This window comes from Opisthorchis viverrini (genome assembly GCF_000715545.1).
Source record: "Opisthorchis viverrini unplaced genomic scaffold opera_v5_47, whole genome shotgun sequence".
NCBI classification, from domain to species: domain Eukaryota; kingdom Metazoa; phylum Platyhelminthes; class Trematoda; order Opisthorchiida; family Opisthorchiidae; genus Opisthorchis; species Opisthorchis viverrini.
The window spans coordinates 1,558,480-1,574,326 of NW_008751702.1; the positions used below are offsets into that span (position 1 = coordinate 1,558,480).

At 41.6% G+C, this 15,847-nt stretch overlaps 1 protein-coding gene across 1 annotated transcript; it reads left to right on the plus strand.

Annotated features, from left to right (window-relative positions):
• Positions 1 to 905: 905 nt before the first annotated feature.
• Positions 906 to 13,273, plus strand: T265_13216 (hypothetical protein; the record flags this gene model as incomplete). Its single annotated transcript, XM_009167773.1, has 11 exons — positions 906 to 1,100; positions 4,043 to 4,162; positions 4,287 to 4,448; positions 4,491 to 4,623; positions 5,846 to 5,947; positions 5,983 to 6,128; positions 9,011 to 9,058; positions 9,213 to 9,302; positions 12,286 to 12,439; positions 12,495 to 12,580; positions 13,169 to 13,273. Coding segments are annotated over 11 exons (1,341 nt in total), but the record flags the coding sequence as incomplete, so codon positions are not given.
• Positions 13,274 to 15,847: the final 2,574 nt, after the last annotated feature.

Consider the following 15,847-nt stretch of genomic DNA (forward strand, 5'->3'; position numbering starts at 1 on the left):
TGTGATCAGTAAATTATTTTGCGAATTTGCGAATTTTTCAACTCATCTTTCGGTTGTGGTTTGGTTTGAGGGGCTAAAGATAATGTGACAAAATGAAGAATCATGCCACCTCGTTTCCATGCTACAGTCCATTCAGAGCAAAATGAATGACGGTGGATATTAGGATGAAAAGATTCTCAAGAGGTTTTTGTTATGTAGCACAATGAGAAAAACGCACAAAAAGGTGTGATTCTTTTGTAAACTTTGGTATTTTCAGTGCGTTTTGTCCGAACGTTGCAACTTAACATTTTTATTTTATTGCCTTACAATGCATAAGTATAAAACAGGGGCTTTTATTTGATCACAATGGTTGAGGAGAACTGCTTCGTCTAGGTAGTCATGAGGAATTATCACAAGCGGGCAGTAAGTTTACAGCAGTAGATTTACTACTGAGAACTGTCCACAATCTTTGCTGTTCATTTTGACAAAATTTTATATTGATCTTACTCTTCATTTCCAGCTATTCAATCCATTTAAAAGCTGTCATCAACTATGGAAGTCTACATTCCACCAAAATTCCGCAACATATTCGACTTCGAAGAATTTAACAGCGTTCAGTCCGCTTTGTGCCATGAAGTACTTTATATTATGTGTCACCTCTGCAATGAGAAGATATTTTACTCACCCAGGTCTCTGATTGTATCTGCGCCAACTGGATGCGGAAAAACAGTCATTTTTGAGCTCAACTTGATCAAATATTTAATAGACTGCGAAAATGCAACAACAGAAAGCTCTACCTGTGTGGTTTACAGTGAGTTTGCGCGCGAAAACTTTGGATTTTACAAGTCGCACCGCTCAAATCTTTGTGCCATGAAAAATTCACCGAATGGCAGATGAAATTCAGCCCTGCGAATTTGAAGTGCATCATGTATACGGGTGATAGTGAACAACTCGACAGAGATCAATTAACCAAAATGGCACTTATTGTTACCACTCCGGTAATCCTTGGTTATGAGCCAAAATTTATTCTCTGTATTCAGGAAAAGCTGGATTTTCTAACGAAATCTTCTGATGAAGAGCTCAAGCTACTTCCGATGGTGCGGTACTGTTTTGTGGATGAGGTAATAAAACTTGTTATCCATGCGATGTTGTTTGGTTCAGCTTCTTGCGAAGTTTTTCTGTGAGTGTGACGTTCCTGCTTACGCAACCAAATTCTTTCGGCAAAATATTGCTGTTTTATCTGCTGATTCGTCAATCTGTGGTATCTGCTGCTGACCCGCTCCAGTGCCTAGTTGCCGGAAAATAGACTCACAGAAGGGAACAAAGCAGCAGTATTCCGAACAAGCGAGTGCGAGATCAAAAGTTACAACGGCCCCACGACGCCATTTAGAGTGGACTTTCTGACATTAATCCAGGCTGTCTGACAGGCGTTAGTGAACACCCGTCTATGAAATGCCTGAACGCTGATCACATTCGGTCGTGCTTCCGTGGCGTGCATGAACACTCATCGGCTTTTGCTGAATTGATTGAATGATTGGCTTACCTAGGTGCTTGCCGGCTTTCCTGTTGAGATTTTGGTGTAGCAGTAGGTTCCGGGCGTTCTGAGGCTACCTTCAAAAGTCTTACATTCCTGATATTTACATGCCGAGAGATGATACTTTTTTGTACCACTGTTGACAGTTTTTCACCATTGCCAAGAAGTTCACCGGTATGCACTTGAAAGTACCCAGCGTGTTCACATGAAAATTCGAGCAAATTCCTCACCAAATAACGGAAATTCGTGTCCTACACTAAATCATCAACGGAAGTGGATGAAACTGGACAACCTCAGTCCTTTAGGAAGAAGGTGGTTGCGTTCTCTGAAATCTTTCATAAAATATGATCAACCAAACGGGTGTAAAGAATGAAGGAGAACAGGAGAACAATGGCATCACCTTAAGGTGCCGCCTAATTGAGAGGTGTATTGCTAATTTTTTCGTCATAAAACTCCAATCCATTGTGATGCAACTTCACTGGAGGTTCGCAAATCGTTCAGCTGTAGTACCCTTCCGGTGCCTTGCCACCCGAATGAGGCATTAGCTGTCATGCCACCCGAATGAGGCACGAGTGCCGGGATACTGCCTAAACAGGGGAAGTCCATGGGCAGAGGTCGGGTTTGAACCGCGGACCTTTTGGTTAGTAAATTCGTGCACCACCCACTTGGCCTATCGTGCTGACTGACAGTTCTGCATCTCTGGGTACAACCCCTAACTCAGTTTTCTTGTTAGACGTGTATGCGTCTTTTCAATTAATGTAACAATCGAGTAGCGATACAAAGTACATGTCAGTTAGTACATAAGATGAGCATAAGATGAGCCATTTTTAAAGGATGTGAAAGTCATAACTGATAGTCTTCGTCTAAATGAACCACCCTTTTGTCTACCCCTGACAAGGTATGGCATCTCCGTGTCCTAATGACTAAATCATAGTCTTAATAAGCCTCTGGTGTTCCTGTATATATCCATAAGCCATATGGGCTGCACACCCAAGTATCAGCGTTGTAATCATGACAACTAGGCAAGTTTAAGCAAGTGCAAGAATTGACGAAAATCCCGGAAGCAATTTCCATGGAAGAATATGATTGGCACAGACCGCTCTTATTTACGGTTTGGTAACTTCTACTCAACGACAAGACAATATTAATATTATGATCAGAATAAGCGGGCACACCGAAGTAATAATGGCATGGTACTCACATAGGAAAAGTCTGTATTAAATGGCAAGCACTGGATCACATAACTTCTTTAGTGAGCGAGATGAGTTTACTGACCATACTGAGCAGTCAACTTCAATCTGATGCATACATTCAGAGACTAGGCCATCCATTATTACTCCCTGTTGTCGTGAGTAGACGAAAAGGCGATTCATTTGAACGAAAATATTAGCACTGAGTGCGATGACCATATATCCGTCATGAAGACTGACTCATTGTCTACAAAAGTTTCAGTGCCGGGAAAAGACAACCCGGAAACACAATACCCTAGTAGATACTTGGGACTCGCAGACGGCCAAGATGGTGTAACCAGCCCTTCGAGTTCACGTCGTACTATTTGTTGAAGGGTCACCAATAATTTTTTCAACCTCAGAAAGGAATTTACGTACATATATATATATATATTCGCTTTCGATGTTAACTATTAGTTAAAGTGCCACATGATGTCCTACAAAGAACGAAGTGCCTCACGATAAAAGTGTAGTCAGTCAATTAACGGAGCCCATTAGTTGAAGTTGCAAGTTGATTTGTGTGTACAAATGCAAAGGCCTTGGATGATGGAGCAACTTACTAAAAGTATGTTCATACGTGCCTCAAAACGAGCGCCTTTAGTCTAACACAAATAAATCGCCAGGCTTTTAGTGTGATGGAATTTAATGTGCAGTAATATAAACGGTGATACGGCTGTACAACCACACATAGGGTAACAATGTACTACACAGAGTGCCAAGTTAATAAACGTTTAAAACAAATGTTACGTTCAACAGTAAAGAAAAAACTATCGAACATTTGCCTCTCGTCACTCAGATTGGCGGTGGCATGGTGGTATGTACTCGAGCTTATCTATAACCCTCATAAATGAATGCTTCACAGATGCATGGAATTTGCATTTCCTACGGGGCTGCTTCTCATTGAGAGGATCCACCATATAAAACAACAAATTACATGCATTTTTTGTAGCAAAACCACGTCATATTTGACGAAAAAACGTTATTAGCCACAGCGGCGTGAAACGTTAATTGAAGGTGGCTAGGTTACACCGGGTTTGACAATCCTGGCCACATCCATCTGCACGGATGTCAGCTTTGCATTGTGGTGTTAAAGCATCATGCCTCTCACTAGACAAAATACAGCTGGTTGAAGTCGGAGGCACTAAATTGTACAGATGTGTACACAAATCTTGTACCCTACAGCAATTTAAGCAAGAGTTTCGAAATTTTCATTAGTTTGGCGCGAGGATCGGCCCTAGATCTTGTTCCCTTTCATGTTTGCAAACGATTACACCAAATATGCGTGCTTCTTATCTTCCAGATTCACTTACTGCGTGATCCAGAGAGAGGGCCTTTACTAGAAGCTTTGGTCACCAGGATAAAAGCCATCTCTAACCCGCGATTTGTGTGTGTCTCGGCAACAATGGCGAATTCCGAGGATGTAAGTCTTAAAACCATCATTGACAACCCAAACATATCCCATGAAAGTTGGCTACGTGGTTAAGCATCCCTTCAAGGGGAGCTGTGTTCTACAAGTAAGCTAAATTCTGACTCAGTAATATCAGAGAAATAGCTTTGGAAGCGAATTTCGGCCAGGATTGGTGCAAAAAATTGTACTAGGTTTCTACAGACAAAAGTCCCAGTCCATATTTCAATTTGACAGCGTGCTGAATTACAAACTAGCCAGTGTGATCGCAACTTACTCCGAGAACAAGCCTGTTTTGATTGTAAGTTGTTGACGGACGGTCAAGTTTTATTTCATCAAACAGTTCTGCACAACCAGAAGAGGAACTGTTCAGGTTGCACGTGACCTGACAAAGAACAACCACTTCAAAACAGGGACAATGTTTGATGAAATGAGATCATCTTTTGCTGCAAAAATAAAGGATTCACAACTGCAAGGTGAGTTAAACCAATGCTTTTTCGCTAACAAAGACTAGTGGCTGTTGAATTGGTCCATAAGTTGCAGATAAGACGCGTTTGTAACATGCTGACAACCTACAAACCTATTTTCTCCAGCTCATAGTTGACAGGATCAGTGTACGGAAAGACGCTATCCAATCGAAATCGCTAGTCTTCGTGATACAGATGTAACTGTAGTGTATACGTATGCCCAATATTCAGAATTCCGAATCACTAAGGATTTTTGAATTTTTTACCATTTTTACCAGTTGATTAGATGAAAATCTCAGCTGTCTTCACACATTTTCCTAGAACTTAGCAGAAAAGCCTGTGCACTGATTCCTTTGAAGAATTTTAGTTTCTTTCAAGAGAACTGTCCACCTAAAAAGGCATCAGCCGGCCGATGATGCAGTGCATATCGATGGTATGTACCATCGATATACATTACATTATCGACCGGCTAACGCAATTTTAGATACCCCATCATTTACAAGGTATGGGGTTTCTATGCCTTACAGCAAAATCAAACGTCATTATGATTTCTTGAGCTTAATACCACGCAAGAGTTGTGGTTTCCGCTGTATATAGAGAAACTCTGATGGCAAAGAGCACCACTGAGCTCTAAGTTGAACCTGCAAATGTCCAAAGTCCGAAAATACAGTAAGTCAGTCCCCATAATCTTCCGTCTTCGCATAGCAGCTGTGCGCCGAGATAACCTTTTAAAGAGACTTTTTAGTTTCTTGTGGCTTTTTTTTTTTTTTTTGTTTGTACTGCTATAAGGATGGCTAGCTTAAAAGCATCAAAATAGACTTCTGGACTCTGCTTTTTAGGGTGAATGATCTTGTCGAATGTTTCCTCACTGGAAGAACAAAATTTGTTATTCGGGTACTCTCTGAAACAGGTCAAAAATACTAATACTCCTACTGGAAATAATGTATGGTCTTCAATAATCATACTAACCACACCTACTGAAATCCATGAAGACTGTTGACCTGTTCAAATGACTGGTTTCCGAAAACTGTCCCAAATGCTTCTAACTTGAATCACAAGCAAATGAAATTCAAGGTGATCCACCGTCCACGTATTTCCAGCAATTGTTCTATCAACCTTCAGCCTATCTTAAACTTCTAAAAATAACAAACTGCGGAGGTCTGGTTAGCTATTGAAAGCGTCAGGCTACATCAAAATCTCAAAACACATTGAATTTTTCCGGTTTATGTAGATGTCCTTAAAAATGGTGTTGGATATCACCATGCGGGCCTAGATGCTGATGATCGTCGCGTGGTTGAGCAAGCATTCATTTCAGGATGCCTTCCTATTCTGGGTAAGCAGCATGCGTAATATCACTGTGAACCATAGCTTCCACAAGCACCCTTTCGATGGGAATGAATCTACCAGCTCATTTGGTAATCATCAAAAACACGGAACAGCTAATCAACGGTCAGCTAGTCGGATACAGTTCAACGCAAATCTCACAAATGATAGGACGTGCTGGCCGTCCACAGGTGAGCAAACCATTACAATGTAACCGTGTTAATAGCAGCATTATTGTTCTGAAAGGACCGTTAACCCGATGAATGATTATTGGTGCTTCCCATGCTTCCTTTGGATATGATGACTGGTTATTTTATTTGGGGCTATTATTGTATTGATGAAGTGTAACCGTAACTACTAAACGTTCACGGCGAACTCTCCAACCAAAATGCCTGTGGCAATACCAACACGACCAAGTTGTCACTTGAGTAAGGCCTTTTAAGTTAACTGCTTGAATATAAACTAAGCGGGTCACACAAAATGAAGAAAATCCGGTAGTTTGAAAAATCCAAAAATGGTTTATTCGAAGTTCGGTTCTGTTTTTTTTCAATAGATGCATATTTAACACTTCTTAGGTTTCCCCTCATTTCACTGTGCCATGTTGTGTTTTCGTAGCCTATCAGAAAAATTTGTCATATGCTAGTATAGGTTTTCTTCAAGTGTGCTATTTCTCCTACGAGGTACATGCTGAATCACTTCAGTAGGATGCCACTCACAGTGAGCTGGCTACTGTATTCATTAATGCACTTACAACCGGGCTGCGGAAATAGCTGGCCTAAAGGCGACGCACGGAGAAATCCCACACCGCATAATGCTCTGGGTTCCGTAGTATCAGGTAGAGACGGTTCTATGGTACTGCAATGCAAAACTTTGGCGCCAAGGCAGTATTATCAAATACCCCGATAATGTTTTTTTCGGTGCAGCAGGGTAGAGGAGAAAAACTACAGCTGGGAGAAAGACTGAGATTTATGTCAGCAATGAGTAACACTCTGAAAGTAGAGGAGTAGTGGACCATTGGGGGCATTTAGAATATGACGCACTTGGTGCAACCAAGACTTCCGTTAAAAAAGATTAACCAGATAGATATCATCCGAGGTTTAATGCGAAGAATAACGCCGCGTAAGCCATGTGGCTGTCAGTACATAGTAGTCTGCGTGACAGACTACGAAATACAAGCCAGCAGAGCCACCAAAGCTAGTTGGGGTTTTGCAATCACTTTTCCAATTCTATCATACAACCGCAATATGCCAAACTGGCGTGATTAAAACCAGACTGTCGCTGCATACATAGAAGTGCTGTGCAGAATATCACACCATCCTAAATCCAGCGTGATTGTCTCAGTCGAAACAATAACAGAAACCTAGCCAACGTGTAGCCAAAGCTGATTAGCACAGAGAGGGACCTGTATGATCCTCATGCTAAGTTAAAATGGATAAATCTATTACCAGTGGCAGTGGGCATTTTCCCCAGTATTCCAAGCTACCTAGTTTCTAAGTCTCCTCCAAGTTTCCTTTGCCAGTGGATGTCGAGGAGTTTGGAGTTGTTATATCCGAAAGCAGCTATTTGTCAGTTAGGACACTCGTGATTGTAGTATGGCATTAGTTTTTTGTTAGTCATAAACTACGGTGGGTTACATGATACATGCACCACATGGATGCCAACTGACAGTTCTTGTGGTGACATTTCCCCATTGTAGGCCATAGGGGCAGAGCAAAGTTGAGTAGCAAATCGCGTATATATACATATATATAAGCCATCCATATCTGCTGCAAATAAGAAGCTGCGTTTTTGTGGACAGAAACCACAGGAGTAGTAGAAAGTTCAGTAAGACTAGTTCCGTGGAGCAGCTGTGTAATGCAGCTTTGAAGCAACGTGACAAACATACGGACCGAATTGCGGAGCAGCTTTCCGCTCTTTGTGGGTCTTAGCTCAACTGACATATCAGTATGAGAATGGAACAAGCAGAACGTCGGTCTGATACAACAAACACGGCGCTTTTCTCTGTCTATATGCGTGAATTCTACTGTCGTGTGAAGTGCTAGAAAAAAGTGCATAGTTATTTCGATACCTGGCTGGTAATTCAAACGTCAGACATGGTTGCAATATAACCAACTACTTGTGCGTGATGTTCCATCGTAGTTTTACATCGAAATATGCTGGACGCAACGATTCGCAATCAGTTTTGAGTGGATACACGCAAGCCTTGTTTTTCTTCGGTAGTGTCAATACACTACTTCGTTTTGTACGAAGTCTTCGTTGTTGAACTGAGGAAATATCACACCCTTTTTGGTGACAGTGTGCTATTTTGTCGGGCATTAGTTTCAGGGAAACTGGATGACATTCTCACCCCGATTACGTCACATCATCGAAAGTGCTTATCAAATTCAAGCACTGTTGATGTGATTTTATTGCCCCTTGGATATTAAGTGCAACCTAGTTTAGTCCTATTATCAAAAAGGTTCCGGAGCCACCGGCTAATTTGCCCGAAGAGAAATTTGGTATTTTCTGAAGGTAGCGTTTCTTGTCGCTCTTTTCGGAGTAAAGTCGAACCGAAGTGCGCGATGGCGGTAACTTCCATCCTACCAATCAAACTACCGCCATCGACGTTGGTCGCAGGAGCGTTTGGTTCACTTCCGCGATGTCACTTTAGTCCACTGATCTTGAATACTTATCACCCAAAAAAGGTCACCTACAGTATTTGAAATGTTGAGGCATAAAACTTTGCACCCAATAGTGTTTCCCTTCTGTAACTCACGGAGACCTTGTGGTACTAGAAACAAAGTCCATGGTTGTAGTGGTCCTCGTAAAGATTTATGTGAATCTATTGCGAGTTGTGTTGTTATCGTGTATTGCATGATTGTTCATGCCAATCACCTCAAGTGACAAGACTCTTAAAAGAGTTCAGATCCGTCCGTTCCAACCCAATCGACACAAAGTATCTCATGAGTGACTACAGCGCTATGATTGTTGTACTTTTATTCATGACATCTTGCACTCTACCTCTGTTTTTTTCATCCCAACATTGGAGCATACTCTTCACCATTAACTTAATCCACACATATTTCATTTTTAGTTTGATTCCAAGGGCATCGCTGTGGTTATGACGTCCTCGGATTTGAAGGTAAGGTCTGATTACGGCGTTATTGTTAGCTAACGATACAAATCTAGACGCATTACGAAACACTACTCCATCAAAATGACGAAATCGAAAGCTGGTTTGTAGTGCTTTTCAATGAAAGCTTCTTTACTTTCTTTGAATTAGCCTGCGGACAAAGTTATCAGAATACATGAACACAGAAATTGCACTTGGCGTGATAACCAACCTGTCTGAAGCTGTAAACTGGCTAAAAAGCACTTTCTTTTATGTAAGAATCAGAAAGAAGCCACGACTTTACGGTTAGTCGGTCATTGCTACTTTGACTGTTTATGTTTAAACGTGTCACACTACTCATTCAAGTTAGTTGACGAGGTTGATAAAAAGTAGAACAAAGTAGCTGCCAGTGGCTCCGTTGAACTATCTGAAAATTCTACCTTTACACTTTGTTACATGAATTACTATTTTTTCATTCGAAGGACTAATCCTTGTTACTGTTACTTTTTAGCAATAAAGACGACTACTACAATATTTCTCGAAGAAATGCTCATACAAAGAAGCGCCACTTTTCGGGAGAGTCAACAATATGGCTTTTTTGCATCCACACCCTAGTGTTTCATCCACCTGAGCGGGGTTTATCTTCCAAAAATACTTTTCCCCCGGTGGTCCCTCTTTTAAGGAATACTGGCTTGCCCTGATTAGTTGTAAAGTTGTGATCTAGCTATTCATTGGAAGGGAACTTGTTTTCCGCAACTGACTTATGGATTCTTACGAAAGACCTAATAATCACCATACTATGAACTTCGAGTTTCACCGGTTAGTGTGGACATCGGAATAATTCGCCACTTCCTTGAAATGACCAGCTTCACAAGTATAGTCGGTTGAAACCTAGTCCCGAGATCAGCATAGTGTCTGTTAGGCGGAAGTTCACGTTGCTCCCAGCTAATCAAGTTAGGATTTGGTTGGCTTTGAAGAGCGCTCAGAAAATATGGAGCACAGAGATAAGGGGTTAGTTGAAAGACTGCAGCTGAATGCTGCTACGCTAGTTGAATGATGAAGACTTAAATTCGACATTACGGAGGCCTAATAAAGGAAATTCACGGGCGTGATGTGTCGGCCCTTAACATTACTGTGTTGACTAAAGTGATGAATATTTTCAAAATGCGCCAACATGAGCCTTATAAGCATTTCTCAGCGAGTTAAGCCCGGTAACTCGTTCTCTTCGCTCTCTAACACGAAAGTAACACGGAAAATATTTGTGTCTCTCTAATTGTGAAGACTCAAGGTCGAGAGGGAAGGAGCACAGACATACAGGGAATTGGCTATACCAGTGTCTTTTCGAATATATGAGCAGTAAAAGGAGGGTTAACAATGTATTTTTCAACCACAAAAACAAGATACAAGCTTCTGATGGACAGCTATACAGCAATTCTTGGCACTTGGAAACAGGTTGACTTCACTTGCAGATATTTTGAAAGTAAAAGTTATCTAGAGCCACCTCGAAAGTGCCTTAAAGCTACCCAGGTGATATTCGCTGGCTACAGTTTGACCCTATTTGAGCAATGAAACACAGCATAATTTGCACAGACCAAATATCTGTCCACTGGTTTCCAGTACCAGAGATCCCAGGTACACACTCTCCAGCTAATCAAATCCAGAATCCATAGTGGCGTAATTTTCAGCCATCACACATCACATCAAGCATTAAGAAAAAAACAGCGTTTTAGGATCAGAGTTTTAAGTTATCGTTGTCCACTAAGGCTTATTTATCTTAGTTTCACCCAGACGCTTCCTGCGTTAAGACGAACCGATTTCGTTGATGCAGCACTGTGCTACTGCATCAAGCACGACTGCTAGTAACAAGACTGTCACTAGTGTCAATGCAACGCAAGGCTGGGGCATAGAATAAGACACAATAGTGTTGAGCAACGGACCACGAAGCGTCTCATTTTTTGGTTAAATGTTACTGGACTGTTCATAGACTTTTTTACTGATATCAGTTGAGGGTGAGGCTACAGTCCATTAGGATGCATCATTCCACTACCTGTCTTTTGCCTGTACAAAAACAAATACAAAAAAAGAAAAATAACGAAACAAGTGAACAACTAGGAAGACTAAAGTCCTCGTTTTGAAATCACTGAATTTATGTGAATTTAAAGTGCAAAACAGAGAACACACATTGTATACAATGACCGAAGTCGCTACAAGCGGGAGCATTTCCTGTTATATGTTGCGCGGGAAATGTATAATCTTAATTCGCCGACAACTCACTGACGATTGTATTCTGTTGGGACTCCCCATATACCGGCTTCTTCGAATTTCAGCTACACGTTTTTGTTGTAGGGGATTTTTGGATTTATAAGGCTTACATTAGCATCGTTCTTGTTGGAAGAGTGCTCTTATATACTGGCGAAATTATTCTGGTGAGTCCACATTACAAGGTGTAAGGCTCACATTAGCATCGTTATATACTGGCGCAATTATTCTGGTGAGTCCATATTAAAAGGTTGAAGCGCTGGACTCGAGTTTTGCTCTTATCAGGGCTCATCAACGTGCGTATCCTTGGCCGTTCTGAGATCTGTACTCCGCATACCTGACATGGGAGACGACCATTATACTCCCAGTGCACCAACGCAAGCGGAAGTCACTTGAAGTATCACGTCTAGACAGGTGAACCTCTGCACCACTAAGCGGTATGACTAGCTGGCCCGACGTCAAATGTCCAGACATCAAACACACTCCCCCACAATCAGGGATACGCACAGCTGAGTAGCTCACTACTTCCCTCTTTCATGTCGATTCAACGTAATATTCGCTCAATGATGGAAGAGCTGGTCGACCAGAGCAACAAGCATGTGAATTTCACCTTCCCTCACTCGAGATTGCGATGATGGGCTACTGGGCAGTTCTATGCTGAAACTGATTCTGTGGTGAATGTTGTGTGCTTAAGTGGAGTCCCTTGTTTTTTTTCATCATTCGCATTAAAGCGCACATCCAGCTTATTTGTTTGAAGTTAACTCCGAACTAAATTTATACGTCAGTCTTATTTTGAAATTTCAAAGGCTCATTACTTACCAAATCACATTTTGCTGGCTCTGGGATGATACGCTCAATAAAAGAGGACAGCACATTAATTTCAATGAAAAAGATAGTCCGGGAAGACCTACTTTCCTAAGAGGAAAATGGAAGAGACAGTTACAGCCCTAAAAGTCAACAAGACTAATTCATTTTGGTTCCAGGTGTACCTTTTGCAGACCAGCCAAACTGTCCGGATTTTTATGTGCAAGGTACCCACTGGGTTTGTTATCAAAACAAATTATTCAGATCTCTGTATGACCGAGATAAAAAATCTTCAGAGCCTTGGTTTAGTTGAATTCAACGGAACAAAATCATCAGTGACGACAACAGGTAAGCGCCTAGACACTCGAATCTTTAGCGCTGAAATTAACCTATTAAGCCTTAGGTAAATTGATGATGAGGAACAACATGGAATTCACCACAATGCGCATGATCTGGGAGTTGAACGGAACGGAATCCCTGGAAGAGTTGGTAAGTTTTTCCTCAAAAAGTTCATGACAGACGGAGATTGTACTTGTGTTACTTGGATGATGGCGGATACTGTTAATTGTTTGTGGTCTTTGGTGGTATAGGCGGAATGCCACCTTTTGCATCTTTGTTGCTGAAACCACATGTATCCGGACCAGAAGCTAGTTTTGAGAAACCGATCATCTCATCCTTTTGGGTCACTGGGACTCGCATAGATTTTATAACTACTCAGTACTAATAAGCAAATCAACAACAAGCTATATCGCCAGATGTTTGTTGTACTGACTTTCACTTCACCGAAGATGTTATTTTTATGAAGGAAACACAGGGTTGCAACTCTTCGACAGCCCACGACCGGTTTTGCGTTTCTTGAGGCTCATCAGGTAGGCGCAGTCAATCGAGTCTCTCGTGAAAACCAAATTGATTTGCAAATTAGTGTATTTCTCAAAAACATTTTATGTTAGCAAATAAAACTGCTCCTAGTAATTGGATGTTGTGAGAGAACAGCCAGTTCTGCGAGAAAATGTTTTGAAGTCTAAGGAAAAATAAAACGGAACAGTCATCTCAATCCACACTTTCCCCTGTCTAAAGGTTCACTTCGTCGGCTGTTGTCCCGAACTGAGCGACATCTCTCTGAGAAACAACGAGAAGGTGCAACTGAACAACCTTAACAGAGCAAGAGGACGTCACGCGTTACGGTGAGTTAAGTATTTATCTGAAAATTTCTGCAACTTTATCTCACTAGCGTGCACCAATTAAAACGTTCGGGGAAGGAGTCCTGTCAAAAGGTGAAATTCTTCTAATCAAGGTTGCTAAGCTGCTGTTTGCTACCGCGGCTTGTTGCTGAAACATGCTTATACAACGAGTCAAATGTGCCAAGCTTGTTGCGCAGATCAGCTTCGCAAATCCTGAAACCATTGCCCACAACCCCACTGAATGGAATTTTAGGTTGATTGTTTTGGCAGGTATACGGAAATTAGTTCAGTGCCACTATAGTGTTTAGGACTTTGCTGAAACCACCGATTTGAAAACATGGCTACATACGATCCAGTCAATTTCTTCGCAGATGATTACTTCCACAGAGATTCGCAAAACAGTGTTATCGTCTTGCGTTTGATGAACAGTACGTGGTTGTTATTGTCGTAGATAATAAGCCAGTGGTCCACAGCCTGAGGAGCATGCATCCTTACTGGACGAATAGTTCATAAGCACCCGAATGGCGTCTAAATTCAGTTGTTCCTGGTTGAGCTCATTAAAACTCCTCAGGCGTCTGAGCCTGTTGCGCTGATAGAGTTCACAGCTAAATGGCAATGCTCACTCTGTTTTCAGAAGCCAGCCAGTCCTACCAAACCTGACTATCTGTCTCTAGTGACTTTCAAATGAAAAAATAGAACTGTATTCGGGTTTAATACATTTCACCATTGTCCTCAAGACGGGAAATTTTGCAATCAGGCAAAAGGTTCGTTCAGCCTACCGATTTAGTCGCGTTATTCCAATGCGGAAAAGTGCGAAAACAACACTGTCATCAATCAACAATGAGTAACACGCATTTCTCAGTAATGTGTTTTGAAAATGGCCTTGTCTGGCAGATACACAGCATAACTGAAGAGAAAACCGCTGCAGAGTTAGTTCATAAATTCCATTTTTGATTGCCAAATCTAACAGAGGAGGGACCTTAGCTTATGATCAATTTGCAAGAAGCTTACCAGCGACAGCGCCGGAGTCACAGCACACAAAAACTGTGTACTGCCTTCGGTAGATTCTCTTGCTAGTCTGGTATCAAAATGGGCTAGACAAAGTGGTGTATTAAGTTACTGTTCTCTACAATGCGCCACAATACAAAGTGGTGTATTAAGTTACTGTTCTCTAAATGATGTTGGTCAGACTCTACAATGCGCCACAATGTCCCTTTGAAAATCTCGAAGAAAATGAACTTTAAGGGTGTTTTTTTTCAGGAAATTGATTAAGGCCAGCTAGATACAGAAGGAAAGAATGGGACACAATGAAGACTTTGGTGTGTACGCGATACTTTGAGCCTCCTGCATGGTTCATCGAATAGCTGACTTCGTTTGAAATTAGACTGCTGAATTTTAATGTACGAGGTTTTGATAAAATTATTAATCTGTTATTCCTGGAAAATTTCGTGCCGCCTTTAGATTGGATATTATATTTTATCAACTTTTTAAGTCTTTGTATTTCTAGTGATCTTACGTAATGGAATATGTTTAATATTTGGCAAATACCATGGTAAAAAAATTATTTTAATTCACGTGTTCCAACCCATTTTTCGCATCCACTGAACCCAACTCACCTCCCTGTGTGTTTTACACAACATAGATTCCTTTCTACTCATGCCGAGCAGTCTAATTCGAAATGGCGTCACAACGTTTCGTGAAGATAAGACATGTTTCATCATAATGATTCGTTGTACCGTTCGTTCCAAGAATCCTCAGTAGCTTATACCTTTGAAGCTACTAATCTTTGCCTTGAATTTGTAAATAGCGCTGTGGAAGTTCAAATACTCAGGACCACCTAGAGTTTTGTCAAGGGATCTAGTGCTGGTCTATGTCAAACATTCAAACCGCTCAATCAGACAATCTGTAAAGAAACCGACAGCACGAACGCCACTGGCGTCGATTAGCCACCATTTCTTGCAACGTCTCTAGCCACGCACAGACTGTCACGGGGTTCCCATCCTGGAAGGCATACAACACCAACAACACCCAAACTAATCAAGATTTCTTTCACGCCTTTCTGCCAAGTCATGTGCTGTCCACCTCGCGGTTTGCGCCATCCTGAAGGAAGCACGGAGAACAACACTCATCTCGCTAGGCGGTGTTTCGGCATGCGTAGCACATGACCAAGCCATCGTACTCGATGGTGCTGGATGTTTTCTTGGATTGAAGTGCCTGCAACACAACCATATACCCATTTTCTAATCACCGCGTTACTAACACCCTGAAGCCATGCAAAACCAGCCACGCTTCTTAGGCATCGGTGGTCGAAAACCTGAAGACGCTTCACATCATTTGTCCACAAAGGCCATATTGCGCACTCATACAACAAGACAGCCCTTACTATAGCCTGGTAGACACGATCCTTAAGATGTAGTGAGATGTCTTTTTGACGCCACAAGTGACGCAAATTAGTAGACGTGATTCGAGCCTTTGAAATTCTCGCTCTGACTTCATCAGACACACTTCCGTCATATCTAATACAACTACCGAAGTATGTAAAGTTTTCCACAATGAGATGAGGCCTTTTGTTTCG